Source organism: Microcaecilia unicolor, chromosome 8 (assembly GCF_901765095.1).
Source record: "Microcaecilia unicolor chromosome 8, aMicUni1.1, whole genome shotgun sequence".
In the NCBI taxonomy this organism is placed as follows: Eukaryota; Metazoa; Chordata; class Amphibia; order Gymnophiona; family Siphonopidae; genus Microcaecilia; species Microcaecilia unicolor.
This window is the reverse complement of record NC_044038.1, coordinates 88879775-88900718: the sequence shown is the minus strand read 5'-3', so window position 1 is coordinate 88900718 and position 20944 is coordinate 88879775. Positions and strand designations below refer to the sequence as shown.

The following is a 20944-nucleotide window of genomic DNA, read 5'->3' as shown; positions in this document are numbered from 1 at the left end:
CTCAAAGGACGACTCTACCGTGGGCCAGATAAAGGCTTCCCGTTCCCCCTCTGGCAGAGGGTACAGGCGGGACATAGCCCTGGCTACTTTCAGACTTGCTTCCGGGGCATCCCATTGCACCGAAATTAAGGCCTGCATGGCTTCATGCACGAGGAAGGTTCTAGGCGGGCGCTTCGTTCCCAGCATAATGGCGGAGCCAGCCGAGGCTGAGAGCGGGCCTTCCTCCGGAGAGACAATTTTCAAAATGCTCAAGGCCTGCCCTAGCAGGTTAGACAAATCCTCCGAGCGAAAAAGGCGCGCTGCGGAGGGGTCATCCGCTCCATCTGAGCGAGGATCAGTCTCTTCCATAGAGTCCGCAAAGGATCTCTGGGAGAGCTCAGACACGCTGCCGTCATCCACATCCAAGGAGACCGAGTCCCCTAGTGGCAGAAAATCTGCCCGAGGGCGTTTGGGCACAGAGGCCTCCTCACTCTTATCAGACAAGGGAGCAGGGGCAGCGTTCTGCATAAGAAAGGCCTGATGCAGCAGCAAAATGAACTCAGGGGAAAAACCCCCTAGCCTGTGCATTTCTGCAGCTTGTGCCGCGGCCCTAGAGGCGCTCTCAACCTGCGATCCCAAGATCGGAGAGGCGCGATGCGCGTCCAAAATGGCATTTGGTGCGAAACTCCGAGAAAGAGCCGCACGGGAAGAAGGGCGTTTTAATTTCGCCGACTTCTTACTGTCGCCCGATTCAAGGGCGACCAAACTGTTAACGTCTCCCATCTCGAAGGCGGCCCAAGAAGCCGCCAACCGAGCCACATGGCCGGTCACGACCAGGAGGGCGGCCAGCGGGGGATGGGCGCCTAAGGCGGGAAAAGCCACCACGGCGGAGGAAAAACCGGTGAACTCTCCCGACTCTGAAAGGGTGCCCAAAAAAGGCGACTCTCCCTTCGAGCCCCCCGCTTCCCCGCTAGGCGCGCGAATGCGTTCCGGGGAGCACCTTTTCGCGCCCTTGCCATCCGAGGCCATAGCCACGTGGGGACCGTTCGGGGAACCCCCTGCCCGCTAGTAAAAGGTATAAATTACCTACTTCTTGTGCCGAGCTGCGACGACTTGTTCCAGTGAGCAGCTGCAAATGGACGTCCTTTTTGAACGTTTAAAAAGAATTTTTTTTTTTTTTTTTTTTTAAATGGAGCCAGCGGGAGGGGGGAGACAAGGAGGGACCTGGCACCACCAGGTTTGCACTTGCTCACGAAAAGCCCTCAACCCCAGGTACTCAACAATACCTAAACAATTAGGCTTGGAGACCTAGCCAGAGCTGCTGCTGTGCGACCACACACCTGCTGAGATAGAGAAAGCGAATGATACATACCTGTAGCAGGTGTTCTCCGAGGACAGCAGGCTGATTGTTCTCACGACTGGGTTGACGTCCACGGCAGCCCCCACCAACCGGAAGAAAAAACTTTGCGGGCGGTCCCGCACGCAGGGCATGCCCACCGCGCATGCGCGGCCGCCTTCCCACCCGTGCGCGACCGTTCCCGCTCAGTTGAATGACAAGCAAAAAACATAAAACGCAACTCCAAAGGGGAGGAGGGAGGGTAGGTGAGAACAATCAGCCTGCTGTCCTCGGAGAACACCTGCTACAGGTATGTATCATTCGCTTTCTCCGAGGACAAGCAGGCTGCTTGTTCTCACGACTGGGGTATCCCTAGCTCTCAGGCTCACTCAAAACAAGAACCCAGGTCAATTGAACCTCGCAACGGCGAGGGTATAACAGAAATTGACCTACGAAGAACAACTAACAGAGTGCAGCCTGACCAGAATAAATTCGGGTCCTGGAGGGTGGAGTTGGATTTAAACCCCAAACAGATTCTGCAGCACCGAATGCCCGAACCGACTGTCGCGTCGGGTATCCTGCTGGAGGCAGTAATGTGATGTGAATGTGTGGACGGATGACCACGTCGCAGCCTTGCAAATCTCTTCAATAGTGGCTGACTTCAAGTGAGCCACCAACGCTGCCATGGCTCTGACACTATGAGCCATGACATGATCCTCAAGAGTCAGCCCAGCCTGGGCGTAAGTGAAGGAAATGCAATCTGCTAGCCAATTGGAGATGGTGCGTTTCCCGACAGCGACCCCTTTCCTGTTGGGGTCGAAAGAAACAAACAATTGGGTGGACTGTCTGTGGGGCTGTGTCCACTCCAAATAGAAGGCCAACGCTCGCTTGCAGTCCAATGTGTGCAACTGACGTTCAGCAGGGCGGGTATGCGGTCTGGGAAAGAATGTTGGCAAGACAATTGACTGGTTAAGATGAAACTCCGACACCACCTTTGGCAGGAACATAGGGTGAGTACGGAGCACTACTCTGTTATGATGAAATTTTGTATATGGAGCATGAGCTACCAGGGCTTGAAGCTCACTGACCCTACGAGCTGAAGTAACTGCCACCAAGAAAATGACCTTCCAGGTCAAGTACTTCAGATGGCAGGAATTCAGTGGCTCAAAAGGAGGTTTCATCAGCTGGGTGAGGACGACGTTGAGATCCCATGACACTGCAGGAGGCTTGACAAAAGCAAGCCTCTCATGAATCGAACGACTAAAGGCTCTCCAGAGATGGCTTTACCCTCCACACGATAATGAAAAGCACTAATCGCACTAAGGTGATTCCTTACGGAGTTGGTCTTGAGGCCAGACTCTGACAAGTGCAGAAGGTATTCAAGCAGGTTCTGTGCAGGGCAAGAACGAGGTTCTAGGGCCTTGCTCTCACACCAAACGACAAACCTCCTCCACTTGAAAAAGTAACTCTTTTTAGTGGAATCCTTCCTAGAGGCAAGCAAGACACGGGAGACACCCTCAGACAGACCCAACGAAGCGAAGTCTACGCCCTCAACATCCAGGCCGTGAGAGCCAGAGACTGAAGGTTGGGGTGCAGCAACGCTCCGTCGTTCTGCGAAATGAGAGTCGGAAAACACTCCAATCTCCACGGTTCTTCAGAGGACAACTCCAAAAGAAGAGGGAACCAGATCTGGCGGGGCCAAGAAGGCGCTATCAGAATCATGGTGCCGTGGTCTTGCTTGAGCTTCAGTAAGGTCTTCCCCACCAAAGGTATGGGAGGATAAGCATACAGGAGGCCGGTCCCCCAATGGAGGAGAAAGGCATCCGACGCTAGTCTGCCGTGTGCCTATAGTCTGGAACAGAACAGAGGCAGCTTGTGGTTGGTCTGAGAGGCGAAAAGGTCCACCGAGGGAGTGCCCCACTCTCGGAAGATCTTGCGTACCACTCTGGAATAGAGCGACCACTCGTGCGGTTGCATGACTCTGCTCAGTCTGTCGGCCAGACTGTTATTTACTCCTGCCAGGTATGTGGCTTGGAGGAGCATGCCGAACTGGCAAGCCCAACGCCACATCCCGACGGCTTCCTGACACAGGGGGCGAGATCCGGTGCCCCCCTGCTTGTTGATGTAATACATTGCAACCTGATTGTCTGTCCGAATTTGGATAATTTGACAGGACAGCCGATCTCTGAAAGCCTTCAGTGCGTTCCAGACCGCTCGGAGCTCCAGGAGGTTGATCTGAAGATCTTTTTCCTGGAGGGACCACAGTCCCTGGGTGTGAAGCCCATCGACATGAGCTCCCCACCCCAGGCGAGATGCATCCGTCGTTAGCACTTTCGTGGGCTGTGGAATTTGAAATGGACGTCCCAGAGTCAAATTGGTCCGAATGGCCCACCAGTGCAGTGAAGTGCGGCAACTGGTGGAGAGGCGGATGACATCTTCTAGATTCCCGGTGGCTTGAAACCACTGGGAAGCTAGGGTCCATTGAGCAGATCTCATGTGAAGACGAGCCATGGGAGTCACATGAACTGTGGAGGCCATATGACCCAGAAGTCTCAACATCTGCCGAGCTGTGATCTGCTGAGAAGCTCTGGTCCGGGAAGCCAGGGACAGGAGGTTGTTGGCCCTCGCTTCGGGGAGGAAGGCCTGAGCCGTCTGGGTATTCAGCAGAGCTCCTATGAATTTCAGAGACTGGGCTGGCTGGAGATGGGACTTTGGGTAATTTATCACAAACCCCAGCAGCTCCAGAAGGTGAATAGTGCACTGCATGGACCGGAGAGCTCCTGCCTCCGACGTGTTCTTGACCAGCCAATCGTCGAGATATGGGAACACGTGCACTCCCAGCTTGCGTAGATACGCCGCAACCACCACGAGGCACTTGGTGAACACCCGTGGGGCAGAGGCAAGCCCAAAGGGCAGCACACAATACTGAAAATGCCGTGTGCCCAGACGGAATCTGAGATACTGTCTGTGAGCTGGCAGTATCGGGATGTGGGTGTATGCATCCTTTAAATCCAGCGAACATAGCCAATCGTTTTTCTGAATCATTGGCAGAAGGGTGCCCAAGGAAAGCATCCTGAACTTTTTTTTCACCAGGTATTTGTTCAGGCCTCTCAGGTCTAGGATGGGGCGCATCCCCCCTGTTTTCTTTTCCACAAGGAAGTACCTGGAATAGAATCCCTGCCCTTCCTGCCCGGGTGGCACGGGCTCGACCGCATTGGCGCTGAGAAGGGCGGAGAGTTCCTCTGCAAGTACTCGCTTGTGCTGGGAGCTGAAGGACTGAGCTCCCGGAGGACAATTTGGTGGAGGGGAGACCAAATTCAGGGCGTATCCGCACCGCACTATTTGGAGAACCCACTGGTCGGAGGTTATGAGAGGCCACCTTTGGTGAAAAAGTTTTAACCTCCCTCCGACTGGCAGATCGTCCGGTACGGACACTTTGATGGCGGCTATGTTCCCATAGATCCAGTCAAAAGCCCGTCCCCGGCTTTTGCTGTGGAGGCGCAGGGGGCTGCTTAGGCGCACGCTGTTGACGGGAACGAGCGCGCTGGGACTGTCCCTGTGCCTGATGAGGCCTTCGGGCCAGCTGGGTGTACCTACGCTTGTTATAGGCGTAGGGCGCAGCCTGCCTGGTCCGGGAAAAACGTCCACCTGCTGAGGTGGATGCTGAAGGCGCCCGGTGGGAGAGCTTGTCGAGGGCGGTTTCCCGCTGATGTAGTTGGTAAACCAACTGCTCGACCTTCTCACCAAAAATATTATCCCCCCGGCAAGGGACGTTGGCCAGTCTCTGCTGGGTGCGGTTGTCCAGGTCAGAGGCACGCAGCCATGAGAGCCTGCGCATCACTATACCTTGGGCCGCAGCACGAGATGCCACGTCACAGGTGTCATATATACCCCTGGACAGGAACTTTCTGCACACCTTCAGCTGCCTGACCACCTCCTGAAAGGGCCTGGACTGCTCCGGGGGGAGCTTGTCGACCAGGTCCGCCAGTTGCTTCACATTATTCCGGATGTGGATGCTCGTGTAGAGCTGGTAAGACTGGATGCGGGTCACGAGCATGGAAGATTGGTAGGCCTTCCTCCCAAACGAGTCCAGAGTGCGAGACTCCCGCCCCGGGGGCGCCGAGGCGGTATCCCTCGAACTCCGTGCCCTCTTGAGAGCAGAGTCCACGACCGCCGAGTCATGAGGCAATTGGGGCCGCATTAACTCTGGGTCCGAGTGGATCCTGTATTGGGACTCCGCTTTCTTGGGGATGGTGAGGTTAGATAACGGTCTCAACCAGTTCCGAAGCAGTGTCTCCTTGAGGACATTGTGCAACGGCACCATGGAGGACTCTCTAGGTGGTGATGGATAGTCGAGGACCTCGAGCATCTCAGCCCTCGGCTCATCCACAGAGACCACGGGGAAGGGAATGCAAATAGACATATCCCTAACGAAGGAGGCAAAGGAGAGGCTCTCAGGTGGCGAGAGCTTTCTCTCTGGTGAAGGAGTGGGGTCGGAGGGAAGGCCCACAGACTCCTCTGAGGAGAAATATCTGGGGTCCTCCTCCTCCCCCCACAAGGCCTCCTCCTCGGTGTCGGACATGAGCTCCTGTAGCTCAGTCCTTAACTGGGCCCAGCTCGACGTCGAGGCACCGAGACCTCGGTGGCGTCGTCGAGCGGTGGACTCCCTCCATCGACGTTGACGGGGATTCCACCTGCGTGGCGGTCGAGACCGGCGCCGGCGTCCTCGGCACCGGGTTAGAGCCCGCTGGCGCCTCCATCAACGGCACTGTTTGGCGCATCAGCCCTTCCAGAATCCCCGGAAGGATGGCTCGGAGGCACTCGTCCAGGCCCGCTGTCGGGAAAGACGAGGAGGCCAGTAGAGGTGTCTGTGCCGGAAGCTGCTCGGATCCAGGAGACTGCACCGAAGTGCTGGCACCCTGACGTGCTGATACCTCCACGACAGAGGGGGACCTCTCCTCTCGACGCTGCCGCTTCCTCGGCGTCGACTCATCCCTGGCGCCGGGAGCTGGATGCGTCGTGGGCGACCGATGACGGTGCTTCTTCGCCTTTTTACGGTGCCCGTCATCAGCGCTCGGTGGAACAGAAGAGGAGGAGGTGGATCCCCCTCGGCCTCGAGTCCGACAGGGTTCGGTCCCGAGGGCCCTGGGTAGAGGGAGTGACTGGGGCCGATTGCCCACGCGGCCTCTCACCCCTGCCGTCTCTGGAGAGCCGGTGGGCCGACGGGACCTGTGCTCCTGGGGTCGATGCCGTCGGTGCCGATTTCGTGGACATCGATACCGGTACCGAAGATCCAGCCGTCGATACCGATGCCGTCGAAGTCGATGTCGAGGGGCCGGCGCAAGTTCCACAAAGACGGTACCGAAGAACTTGCCTCGCTACTTGTGTCCGTTTCCGGAGACCAAGACACAAAGTGCACGTCTTGGTATCGTGCTCCGGCCCGAGGCACTGGAGGCACCAAGCGTGGGTGTCGGTCTGCGAGATATGCCAGCCGCACCGACCACACTTTTTAAATCCAATCGGGACCTTCGAGGACATCGACGGAAAAATCGCGTCGGCGAAGTCAAAGTCGTCGATGGTGGTGGTAAAAATCACACCTCGAAAAATAAATCGACCGCGCGGCCACAAGGCCGCAACGAGACGCCCCCGCTAAAAGACAAGGGAAAAACAAAGTAAGCGGTTTTTTTTTTTTTTTTTTAACTCAAATGAAAAAAAGAGAAAACAGAGAACGCGAAGAGAAAAAAAGTTCGCGGCGAAAGCGCGATCCGGTTTCCGGGGCTGAGAGAGAGACAAACGCGGCTCTCTCCAGCGCGGAAAAGAAAAGACTGAGCGGGAACGGTCGTGCACGAGTGGGAAGGTGGCCGCGCATGCGCGGTGGGCGTGCCCTGCGTGCGGGACCGCCCACGAAGTTTTCTTCCGGTTGGTGGGGGCTGCCGTGGACGTCAACCCAGTCGTGAGAACAAGCAGCCTGCTTGTCCTCGGAGAACATACTGAGGAGTTTCCGGCAGCACACGACCACATATAGGGAGGCAAAAGATTGCTCTCTATCTCCACCTGCTGGTAGATGGACACAACCCACCAGTCTATGGATTGATCTGCTTGATGAAATGGAAGTAGGAACTGCCTGTCTAGTCAAATAACAGACAAAACGTGTGAAGTGTGAGAACATGACCAGCTGCAAGGAGTGAGGTCTGGAAAGTCTCAGAACTAGAACAGTGGATAGAAGTGACAAGAAATTCCTTGCCCAAGAATAATCTTTATAGAAGCAAGACCAGCTGTTTTGCATGCTTGTGAGACTTGAGCTGCTGTGATTTCTATTCATTTAAAAATACAGACGTATCAAGCATAGCAATAGTCAGACAGAAGCTATAGACAAGTCTTGCTATCATTAAACCTTCCCATATTACATACCCATTTAGTTTAGGAATGACTTTCCCCACAGCTTTGGCAGCACCAGTAGCTGCCGGAATGATGTTCTGATTGGCACCTCTACCATCACGCCAGGCCTTGCCTGAAGGCCCATCCACAGTCTTCTGCGTGGCAGTATAAGCATGCACTGTAGTCTATAAGAGACCCCATACAACACATGAGATGGCAAATACTTTGATAAATACACTGGACAGCACGAGATCTCTATACCCATGTGGAATCCACGTACATGCTGCAGATTGACTCACCACCACATAGACTGCTTGCTACTCAGCCCAAGTCAATTACAAGCATAGTCCTGTTTGCTCCCATTTTGTCTATTAGGTGCCCTAAGCATGCAGTCTTACTCAAAAAAAAAAAAAAAAATTGTTCTTGTTCCTCTGTGCATTATAGTTATCTACTTTTTTAAAATGGACAGGTAAAATGAGATACTACAAAGGGTGCACTTGGTATGTATTATTCAGTCCTGCCTAAGGCAGCACTGACATGCATGCAGATCTCCATGCCTAGCTGAAGCAGCAAAGATTTACCATGAGGCCCTCCACAATTCCAAAGTTGTCACTGATGACCTTAGCCAAAGGTGCCAGGCAGTTTGTTGTGCAAGAAGCGTTGCTGAGGAGAAAGACAAATGGATGTAATTCAGGAGGAAGTTTGTTCCTACACTAGTTCTACCACTTTAGCTAGCTTTTATTTCAAAAAAAGGGAAATGCTTCTAGTTATGCCTTTCTGATATTCTTGCTTTACACCCTTTGGAGTAAGGTCAGCAACTTTTAAAAGGAGGCCTATCTTGTTATTCACAGCCTCAACTCTTCTCTTCAGTAGTCCAAGCTGCATTAGTGGGATGTTTGAATGTATGCAGCTATTTGTGCCGTACTCCTACTTTGTGTGGATCTGAGTAAGATCTGCAAGGGGCTCCCCCTCCCTAGTTACTAAGAACACTCCTAATTACTTGTTGACTGAAAAGTCAACATCTTATTAGTACATAAAAAAATTAACGCATTAATGTGCTATCAATTACTAACCTAAGTCAGGTGTAACTGTTTGAACACGTTTTGCTTTGTTAATCTATGATGCATTATGTTACAATGAACAAACCAGAGACCATAGTTTGCTTTCAAACCCCAGTTTACAAAAGGCACATTAGGGGCTGCAGTGCAGCAATGCCAACAGCCCATTCAAATTGAATGGGCTAGGTCAGCCTTACCATACCAGCAGCTGCGGGGGGGGGGGGGGGGGGGGGGGGGGGGGTTAATATTAATATATAATTCTTAGAAGGCTTTTTTTTCAATAAATTCCTTCACTAGATGTTGAAATCAGTTATAGAGAAGATCTTTCTCTGTGCCGCTACTTTTTCCTTTAACTTACAGTTTTCATAACCTATTATACATTAACTTGTACTGTTCATGACTTATACAATTCAGCTCTGGTGGCTTATATTCAGATAATGTGGCATACAAGTATCAAATAAAACTAAATGAATTTCCTTCTAATGTCTGTCACTGATTACCTTCAATACATGAATGCAAATTGGACTGGAAAAAGAAATCAGTTCAACACAAAAGATTAGCATAAATGTGTAATTCAGAAATTTTTACCTGACTATGGTCATGCTAGAAGGGTCGTATTTTTCCTCATTCACCCCCATAACGAACATGGGGGCATCAGGGGAAGGGGCACTGACTACCACTCGCTTTGCTCCACCTTGCAAGTGAGACTGTGTGGGAAGGAAGGAGGGTTGTGAAAAAAAAAGAAGCAGTACATCAAGAATATCAGGTTAGCCCCTGTGATGCTTTTACTATACATATCCACAGAAATGGGTTTTCAGAGAGCGTGGGCAAAAAGTGTCGCAGTGATCTGCAGCTGTTTGGCCATCTCCACTCAAAACACAAAGTCTTTAACTATGAGTCATAACTGATACAGCAGTCAAGCTCAGTCCATGTCTGTTTGATGGGACCCAACAGAAGTAAAACAAACCCCACACTGAAATTCCATGCACTGTGGAAAGAACATCCTTTCCAGAGAGCCTTTAAACAGCGACACTTAGAAGCAACTATGGTCTATGGCAGCAATAACAGAGCTCAATGAGAAGGTAAGTCTCTGGATAGACTTAAGCTGTAGCCTAATACAAGCCAAATGCAATAGGTTGTATTAGGGCTGAACAAGATGAGGAGAAAAAAAAACCAAAACACCCAAGAACTTTTCTTATTAGATGTGATTATACTCACAGATGCCTGGTTAATGCTGAGGAAGACACCAGTGGATTCAACTACATAGAGAGCTCCAGCATCAGCCCAAGGAATCTCACTGGGATTCTTGCTGTTAGGATAATTAGAAAGTTAACTAAACTATGCAACAGTTAAAGAAAGCCCTTCATCCCCCCCAGCCTCGGATTATAGCACACTACTTACTTACCACTGATACACAGAGATCTCATTGTTATCCACCATCAGCTTTCCATCCTCTGCCTTCACCTCCCCAGAGAAACGGCCATGTGTTGAGTCATATTTAAACATATAAACCTGACAGACAGAAAACCTATTCAGAAACAGCTTTAAAAAAAACCCTAATACACATTGCAACAAGGTTCTCACAGGAAACAAGGTGGTACCACCTTAAGAGCTTACATGTTAATATTAACCTGTACTAGAAGTTTTAGAATGGTTTGGTAACTACCTGGGAAATTGTTATTGTCCAACCTGGACACATTACCTGCCAGTAAGCCTTCTCTGAAGAAACACCCTGACTCTTGAATGCACTCCTTTAAAGGCTACTTAGCACAAGACTACTTCAGGATTGGCTCTTCAACCAGGCCTTTAATGGAGGACATAACTTGCTAGTCACATACAAGAAGTGACACCAGTTGCATATAGCAGGACATGTTTATCCACTCCTACCTACCCAATATTCAAGCATCTTTCTGATCTAAGGGGCACATTTCTTTTAAAATTAGTCCCCTTATTTTCTCTTATCTGTGCTTACACTATGCTTTCTATTAAAAAGTGTTCTATTGCATAGTGTGTTGACATTGTAATGTAGAATATTATGCCATACTTTATATTTGAATATTGTTACTACTATAAGTTGTCTACTGCTTATGTTTGACCTATTCTTGTACACTGGCTCCAGTGAAATCCTTCAAAGAAGGCAGTAAATAAATCAATACCATAAAAAGTGATTCAGATAAGTAATGCACTACCACTCCATTTCCCAAGCTGGAAATGAACTTTCTATATTTGGACTGTCTAACTCACTTTACCCTATCTTCTATTAGCTTCAATGCAATACCACTTTGTAATCTACTTTATCATTCATGAATTTTACTGCAATACCACTTTGTATTTCTCAGTTCCAGAAATGGTGATTGCAATTATGGCATAATGTAAGCCACATTGAGCCTGCAAATAGGTGGGAAAATGTGGGATACAAATGCAACAAATAATTCCAGTCATCTAGTATTTCCCCCTTCTCCCATTCTGGCCCTCAAACTAGTTCAGGGCACACCCATCTAGTTGTGTTTTCAGGGTTTCCCCAATAAAATGTGCAAGAAATTCAATACATGAAAACTGGACTGGCTGTACATTGAGGACTAGGGTGAAAAACTCATTTGGACTTCCATCACCAAGCCTTCACTCCCCACTGGAGCTGTTGTGGAGGTAGCTCCCTTGCACTGATAGTTTCCCAATTAAGCTCAGATGATTCATAGGGATATTACCATATAATTCAGATCAATGAAAGGGTCATTAACAGCTGCAACCCTGATTCCTTTCTCCAAACAGGCTCTGAGGACTAAGCGCCCAATCCTTCCAAACCTGCAATAGATTAACAGACTGTATATTCATATCATACTTCATTGTACAGACAGTAAGCACCTTTCATCTTAATAGGATTTCCCAGAAAAACTGATACTACCACGGCTCTGGGGTCTAGTTCCAGCTTTGATCTATGCAACAGTTTTAAAAAGCCTGAATTCCTCCTCTCCATACACAGATGCAAAATTAGGTGAATTTATTACATGCCCCCTAGTCCTAGTATTTTTAGAAAAGAGTAAACAAGCAATTCACGTCTACCCGTCCCACTCCCATTTTATAGAGCTCTATCATTATCTTCTTTCAGCTGTCTTTTCTCCAAGCTGAAGATTTAACAATTTTGAATAACTTTATGTCATCAGCAAATTTAATTATCTCACTAGTTACTCCCATCTCAATCTCATTTATAAATATGTTAAGCAGCGGTTCCAGCACAGACCCCTGGGGAACCCCACTATCTACCCTTCTCCATTGAGAATACTGACCATTTAATCCTACTCTCTGGTTAAAACCAGGTTTAACCCTTCTGTGCCTTCTACAGTGTTAATGCTGTGGCAGAAAATCGAAGATACTTACCTGTAGCATGTACTCTCTGAGGACAGCAGGCTGATTATTCTTACAACTGGGTCGACGTCCGTGTTGGCCCAGGAATAGTCATTTTCAATAGCAAAAAGAATAGACTTTTTGCCAGAGCCTTCTGGCAAGCGTGCTATGGCACACCACACATGCATGGACCGACTTCCTGCCCGCTGCACGACCATGCTCCTCAGTTAAGGTCTAAAGCAAAAAGAAACCAAACAACTCCAAGGGGAGGTGGGCGGGTTTGTGAAAATAATCAGCCTGCTGTCCTCAGAGAATACCGGCTACACGTAAATATCTTCGCTTTCTCTGAGAACAAGCAGGCTGAATTGTTCTCACAACTGGGTTATCCCTAGCATCCAGGCTCATGCAAAACAATAAACTGATCTGCTGAGATGTTTGAACCATGGACACTAGGGACAGAAGTTTGCCCATGCTGGAAGCTGTATGAATGAGCTCCCGGTGGGCAATTTGGAGGTGTATCCTAACCAGACAATTTGAAGAACCCACCGGTCAGATACGAGAGGCCAACTTTGGTGAAAAAACATTAACCCCCCCCCCCCCCCCCCCAACTGGCAAGTTGTCCGGGACACTTTTACTGAGGCTATGCTTCCCTGGATCCAGTCAAAAGCCCATCCCCTGCTTTTGCTAGGGAGCAGCAGGGGCCTTTGACGCATGCTGTTGACGAGAACGAGCACGATGGGGCTCAGCCCGAGTAGGCTGGTGGAACGCCAGAGTGTACCTATGCCTAGCATAGGAATAGGGAGCACCCCATGACACCCCCCCCCCAAAAAAAAAACCCCCTCCTAGATGAGGAGGATGTAGCAAAAGGCACCCGGTGGGAGTGAGAAGCCATAGCGTCCATGTGCTTCTTGATCTGGTCAACCATGTCTTCCACCTTCTCTCCAAAAAAGGTTATCCCCCCAGCAAGGTACATTCGCCATCCTCTGCTAGCCTGAATGGTCTAGGTCAGAGACGCACAGCCATGAGAGTCTGCGCATCGCTATACGTTGAGCAGACATTCTGGATGCCACATCAAAATGTCATATGCACCCCTGGCCAGGAATTTACGAAACACCTTCTGCTGCCTGACCACCTGGCGAAAAGGCTCAGCCTGCTCTAGAGGGAGGGCATTGACCAAGGTAGACAGCTGCCTCACTGAGTTCTGCAAGTGGATGCTCATGAAGAGCTGGCAAGACTGGATACGGGCAGCGAACATAGTGGCCTGATACGTCTTCCTTCTAAAAGAATCCAAGGTCCTAGCTTCGCTGCCTGGGGGCACCGAGGCATAGTCTCTAGTACTCTTGGCTCTCTTGAGGGCAGAGTCCATCACCATGGAGTTATGGGGTAACCGAGACCTCATCAACCCAGGTTCACCATGGATCTGATACTGGGACTCAGTCTTCATAGGGATCACGGGGCCAGAGGGAACGACCAGTTTTGCATAAGGACTTCCTGGAGTACCTTATGCAAAGAAGCTGTTACTGCCTCTTTAAGTAGAGAGATGTAGTCCAGGACCTCGAGCATCTCAGCCCTGGGCTCATCCTCCACTTCAGCAGGGAATGGGAATGACCTCTGCCATTTCTCATACAAACGAGGAAAAGGAGAGGCTCTCAGGAGGTGATCTCCTTTCAGGTGGTGGGGAAGGATCAGAAGGAATTCCAAAGGACTCATCAGAGGAGAAGTACTTGGGATCTTCCTCAGTATCAGAAAGCACTTCCCTTAGGGATGCCCGAGACTGAGCCTGCCTTGATACCAAAGACAGACGTCTTCGATGGTGTTGAGGGGCTGACGCCCGCATGGACTGCGGTGAAGCTTCCTCCACCGACATTGATGGGGATTCAACCTGGATGGCAGCAGACACCGGAGCTGCAAGCAGAACCAAGATTGGGGACCTCACTGCAGGGGAAGGGCCATAAGGCAGCTGCAGCAGATGGCATGACAAGTGCAAGCACCCCCAATGCTGAAGTAGACTGGTGCAGCAGTCCTTCCTGAAGCTCTGGAAGTAAGGCCCGGATGCGCTCGTTGAGAGCTACCATCTGAGAAGGCTGCGGGGCCGGTGGAGCAGTCTGTGGCCGAATTGGTTGAGGCTCGAGAGCAGGAACTGAACTGCTGGGAGGCCGATGCATCGGCACCTCCTGTATGGAGGGGAAGTGATCCTCCTGGCAGATGCGCCTCGGGTGCTGAATCCTTTGACGCCCCAGAGCTCCCAGCACCATGTGTCGAGGGGGAATGGTGACTGTGCTTCTCAGCCTTCGCTCAATGCACACCGCCGAGGACGTCAAATCCAATGATGGACGGTCCGGGGGGGGGGGGGGGGCTGCACAGCAGGAGGCCTCGAGAGAGGTGGAGACCCACTCGATGCCTCACTGCTGCCAGCGTGCCATACTCCCGACGTTTATGGGTCCCTCAATGTTTGAAGCTGCTGGGAATCTTCAATATGGAAGGGAAAACCGCACTGGCAAAATCAAATGACTTGATTTTTATTTTCTTGGCACAAAGGCACAAAAAGGAAAACCCAACCGCGCAGCCCGCCCCCTCCCCCTAAAAAAATAAAAAATAAAAAATAAAAAAACACACACAAAGGAAACTTCAAACTGGGGCAAAATTAAACTCAGTTTAAAAAAAAACAATAAAAAGCATTCCTTTAAACAAAATGAAAACAAATGATTCCAAACACTTCAGAACTGTTAAGGCTCTTCCCTGGGCACTAAAAGGAGCCACAGAAAACGCGCTCTCTCTCAAGCGGAAGAAAGAAAACTTGAGCGCGATCGCACAGCAAGTCAGTCCACACACGTCAGAAGGCTCTGGCAAAAGATTTTTTTCTTTTTGCTATTGCAAATGCCGGTTCCTGGGCAAACGCAGACATCAACCCAGTTGTGAGAACTCAGCCTGCTTGTCCTCAGAGAAAGTCTATACCACCTATTTCTCATATTTATTATGCGCCAACTGGGAAGAAAGGCATTTTAAAGAACGAATTGCTCCAGAACAAAAGACCAATGTGTTAAATGTTTCCGACAGACTGATTCAGTGTTGCAAGCTACTTTGATTACTTTGGCTTGGATCAGGACAGAAAAAAAAAAAAAAAAGATGTACCTTTTTGGTATGTCAGGTCAGGGTATTTGCCGACCTGACTAGAGACCCAAAAAGAATTTTTTTTTTTGTTTTTTTTTTTTTAATTACTCCATCCTGCTGTTCTCTAATGAGGTGCATTATTCTTTTTATATCATCCTTGCAAATGTATAATAAAATGGAAGTCAGTAAAATAGGTTCTATGAGCCATGAGCCATCACAATTATTTGCCTTTATCAGTGGCAAGAGCCCGGTTTCTAGTTCCCTGGTCAGGGCTAAGTCTTGAGTATCGCAACATTATGATTCAAAGGACACCTATAATTGCTTCTCTGCTTTTATGATATATGGGGTAATTTACTTTTTATCGCCTCACAATGTCATGGACTATGAGCAATTTTGATTACTTTTGTTTTCTCACCTCAATGTTGTGGACCATGGATTGTTAGATTTCCTATTTGACAGATGTATCTTTGATTAACACTAATATTACTTGAAGGGAGGGAGGTTCTGAAAGCCAAATATAGGCTCTTACATAGAAAACTAGAGTCCAGATCCTCCAGGGTAGCATTTTGCTCCCCGTTCTATACACAGGACCCAAGAGGCAGGCAGAGCTCTGAAGTCTCAATCTGTGTTGAGATGGTGCAGGGATGAGGGATTTAGATTTGTTAGGAACTGTGCAATGTTCTGGTCCAAAAAGGATGGACGCCACTTTAACTGGGATGGAACCAGGCTGCTGGCACTAATGTTTAAAAAGGAGAGCAGCTTTTAAGTAAAATTGGGGGGGGGGGGGGGGAGGAGGAGGAGGAGAGGACGCTGTCACCCAGGAGTATCCTTGAAGGATACTATTAAAAATCTTTAGGGAATCCAAAATCGAGATGTTTCATTAATGGCGAAACAAAGTTAGGAGCGTCTTATGGGAGAAGAGCAGTGGTGTGCTGGAGCCGGCTCGCACGAGCCGGTTGTTAAATTAAAGCTCTTGCGAGCCGGTTGTTCCGGCAGGCGAGCTGGCTCCCAGGGGCAGCGCAACACGGCGGTAATGCGTTACTCTCCCTGTCCTAGTACTGTGTTGCAGTGGCGTAGGAAGGGGGGGCGGTCCGCCCTGGGTGCCGTCTCTGTTGGTTCCTTGCTCTCTCTGCCCTGGAACAGGTTACTTCCTGTTCCAGGGCAGAGAGAGCAAGGAACCAATGGATCTGACGCCGCTCCCAGCGACGTGGACTCGGGGGCGGATCGGCCCTCCCCTCGCTTCTAGTAGTAACAATGCGCTCCGGGGCGGGGGGGAGGGAGCGCAGTGGCGACCCGCCCAGGGTGTCAGCCGCCCTCGCTACGGCACTGCTGTGTCGTTACTCCCAGCGGGGGGCTCTGTCTGCTGGATGCACCCTCCCTGTGCCAAGAAGGGGGCGGTTCTTCTAACTTGGAGTGGAGGAGTGGCCTAGTGGTTAGAGTGGTGGACTTTGGACCTGGGGAACTGAGTTCGATTCCCGGCACAGGCAGCTCCTTGTGACTCTGGGCAAGTCACTTAACCCTCCATTGCCTGCCGCATTGAGCCTGCCATGAGTGGGAAAGCGCAGGGTACAAATGTAACAAAAATAAATAAAACAAACTTCCGGCTGCATTCACAACAGCACGAGGCTCCGCACCCGTCGTTTGTACTGGGAAAGATCCACGAGACTAGCGTTTGAGGTGAGGGAGAGGGGGGAAGAGTGCATGAAGGGACAAAGCAGAACGGGGGAGGGGAGAAGAGGAGAGACTGATCCTGCAACACGTTGGGCAGGGGCAGTCCAGCAATGGGATGAGAACAGGCAATGCTGGATGGGGAAGGAGGAGAGAAAGAGACAGAGAAGGGAAATGTAGGAATACATGGGAAAGGGGAGGGAGAAGAAAAATGACAGACCTTCTTGGCTTGGGAAAGGGGATATTTTGGACTCTGGGGGTAAAAGAATAGGAAAACTGGGCTTAGAGGGCTCAAGTGTAGGGGGCACCTAAAGCTTGCTGCACTGGATTGCCCCTTCACAGCTGCCACCATGTCCACCCCACCCTAGCATGTAGGATACAAGCACCTAACACCTCCTTCCCTCCCCTATTCCACCCTCTACCCAAACGGGATATCAGGTGGAAGGAAACATTGGGGAAATGCTGGAGAGGAGGCGGGTAGACACTAGAGAGGTGGATGGAAGGAGAGATTGGCAGAAGATGCTGGAGAGGAGGCCAAGTGGAAGGGGAGACCAGGGGGAGACACTGGATATGGTGGAAAAGTAGATGGAGGACATACTGGCCACAGAAAAAGGTGGAAGGGGAGATCCTGGAACAGTAAAGTAAAGAAATAAATGGAAAGGAAGCCCTGGAAACGGAGTTAAGAGGACAGATAGCAGCAGAATCAGATACTGGGCCAGCATGATCAGAAAAACAAAGTCACCAGACAACAAAAGGTAGAAAAAAAATCATTTTATTTTCATTATAGTGTTTAGAATATGTCCACTTTGAGAATCAGGTACTCAACATTAAAAGTTTATATTTATTTACGGCATTTTATCCCACATTAAACATGAATTAGATTGGAACCTGGGATAATTTAATTTTTTTTCCTGGAGTAATGCATTGCCCCCCCCACCCAGGCTCTCTACCCAGCTATAGCCAGCTCTGCAATTTGGGGGCACAGAGGTGGACCGGGGAGAGAGCCTGTTAAACATTTACCAGCACACCACTGGAGAAGAGAGTAAAGGATGCAAAATTATCCCAGTCAACTTCAAAGCAGCTTGTAGATGCAAGGAAAGAAAAAAAAAAAAAAAACACCCCCACAATGTGAAGTGCCTATATACAAAATTCCAAACGCCTAAATAAGATGGGAGAGGGAGTATATAGCACTAAATGAGGTAGATATAAAATAGGCATCTCAGAGACTTGATGGAAAGAGGACAATCAATGGGACAAACAGGGTACAAATTATATCAATGATAAAGGTATCAAATTGGGGGGGGGGGGGTCAAGCTACATATTAAAGAGGGAATAGAGTTAAACAATATAAAACATTCTACATGAAACAGTGTGGAATCACTATGGATAGAAAGGGAAGGAATACTCTTGTAGGGCTTAACTATCGTCTGCCAGGACAGAACAGACAGATGAAGAAATGTTCACAGAAATTACACTGGCAATTGGGCAACAGTATAATGTGTTATTTTGATTACCCCAATATTGACTGGATAATGCAACATCAAGGAGACATTCTTAGCTATAATAAAGTGACTGCTTCTTGGAGCAACTGGTCCCGGAATCAACAAGAGGGGGAGCCATTTTAGATCTAGTCCTTGGTTGCGTGCAGGGCACAGTAGAAGAGGTAATGGTGGTGGGTCCATTGGAAAACTGAACTTACTATCTAGAATGAAGCCAAAGGAAATCTACTGTAGCAGCATTTAATCTTTGAAAGGGTGACAAAAATGAGGAAAACTGTTAAAAAGCTAAAAAGGATCAGCTGCAAAGGTTAAGACATTAAACCAGGCATGGATGTTGGATGCCCAGACCAAATGCATTGCATTCCATAAAGCTAAACAGAATGAAAGAATGGAAGAACCCAAATGAAGGAAATAAGAAACGTACTGTGTCAAGCTAGATACAAAGCATTGATAAAGAAGGCTAAAAACATGGAGACGCTTGCTACAGAGGCAAAAACGTTTCACTTACATCAGAGAGAGAAACTCTGCAAGGGAATCTGTGGGGCCCTTTGAAGGAGCAAAAGAGGCTCTCAGGGAGGACAAGATCATAGCGGAGAAACTGAATGAATTCTTTGTTTCGGTCTTTATGGAAGAAGATGTGAGATCTACCTTTTCTAGAAATGGTTTTCAAGGGCGATTATGTTGAGGAACTGAAAGAAATCTCAGTGAACCTGGAAGACATACAGAGCCAAAAATCGACAATTTAAAGAAAAATCACCTAGACCAGAGAGAAGGCATCCAAGGGTATGAACTCACTCACTTGAAGGCTCCTGAGAACATTAAGAGAGTGTGTCATGGGATAGGAGGCAGTGTTGTGGATTAGGAATCATTATTGGACAGAAGACTGACAGTACGGTTAAATGGCCATTTCCCTCAATGGAGGAGGGTGAACAGTGGAGTGCTGCAGGATCTGTACTGGGACCGGTGCCATTTAACATTTATAATGGATCTGGAAATCAGAAAAACGAGCAAGATGATTTAGAGACAACAAAACTATTCAAGGTTGGACAAAAGCTTGCAAGAAGATCTAGTGCATCTTAAGAAAAGAAAGGCGACAAAAAGGGTCAAAGAAAGGCAACAAAAAGGGTCAAAGAAAGGCAACCAAAAGATGAACGCCTCCCATGAGGAAAGGATAAAAGGGTTAGGGCTCTTCAGCTTGGAAAAATGATGGCCAAAGGGAAATATGATCGAGAAGAAGTGAATCTATTTTTTTTTACTCTTTCAAAAAGTACAAAGACTAGGGGACACTCAAGGAAGTTATGGAAATAAACAGGAGGAAAGTTTTCACTCAACCAAAAACTCCGGAACTCTTTGCCGGAGGATGTGGTAACACCAGTTCGCTATCTGGGTTAAAAAAAAAAAAAAAAAAAAAAAAAAAAAAAAAGTTTGGACAAGTTCCTGGAGGAAAAAGTCCATAGTCTGCTACTGCGAGACATGGGGAAGTCACTGCTTGCCCTGGGTTTGGGTAGCATGAAATGTTACTATCTGGGTTTTTGCCAGGTACTTGTGACCTGGATTGGTCACTGTTGGAAACAGGATACTGGGCTAGATGGACCATTTGTCTGACCTAGTATGGCTATTCTTATGAGTCAATATATTGACTTAAAAGCAGAGAATAAGCACTGTAGATCACCAAATAAATTTAGATTTTGCTCACACCTCTCTCATTAGTAGCTCAAGGTGAGTTATATTCAGGTACACTGGCTGTTTCTTTGTCCCAGGAGGGCTCACAATCAGTTTGTACCTGAGGCAATGGAGGGTTAAGTGACTTGCCCAAGATCACAAGGAGCAGCAGTCCAGCATTTCTCCTGCCCTCCCCTCCATAGCAACTCTCCTCTACCTACCCATCCATGTCCAGCAATTCTCCTCTGCCCTCCCCACCCATCTATGTCCAGTGATTCTCCTTTGCCCCACCCCCCCGGTCCTCCCCTCTCATTTACATCCAGTGATTTTCCTCTGTCCCCTGCTCTCTCCTCTCCATCCATGTGCATCTCCTTCTTGTCTTCCCTCACCTCCATCCATGTCCAGCAACTCTCCTCTCTCCCCACCCATCCATGCCCAGCAACTCTCCTCTCTCCCCACCCATCCATGCCCAGCAATTCTCCTTTGCCCCGTCCTCCCCTCTTATCCACATCCAGTGATTCTCCTCTGTCCCCTGCCCTCCTATCCATGTCCAGCGATTCTCCTCTGCCCTCCCCTCCATGTCCGGTGACTTGCCCGCCCTAGCCCCCAACTTAACCCCCTTTTTCAGTCCTCGAGTTTCAGGTCCCAACCCGTTTTACTCCAACCCCATCTGTGCCCTCAGTTTTCTTCAGCTGCTTTCCTTCCAGCCGCCCTGCATCTAAAAAGTTGCAGTGGCGGCAGCGAAAAAGCAGGCTCACCTCCAGTCTCCCCCTCTCTCTCAGTGCACACACTGTGCTGCCTTCATGGAAACTGGAAATTTGCATCAGTGCACACTGAGAGAAAAGGGGAAGGCCCAAAGGCGAGCCTGCTCCCCCGCCGCAACCCCCCAAACGCAGGGCAGCTGGAAGGAA

General features: G+C 49.2%; 1 protein-coding gene across 1 annotated transcript in view; it reads right to left on the bottom strand.

Annotated features, from left to right (window-relative positions):
• GAPDHS (glyceraldehyde-3-phosphate dehydrogenase, spermatogenic) overlaps positions 1-20944 on the bottom strand; it is a 51117-nt gene that overhangs the window by 13219 nt on the left and 16954 nt on the right. The window contains 6 exon segments of the mRNA XM_030212883.1: positions 7726-7878; positions 8275-8356; positions 9340-9458; positions 9970-10060; positions 10157-10263; positions 11457-11553. Of these exon segments, the coding sequence (XP_030068743.1) occupies positions 7726-7878; positions 8275-8356; positions 9340-9458; positions 9970-10060; positions 10157-10263; positions 11457-11553 (649 nt within the window).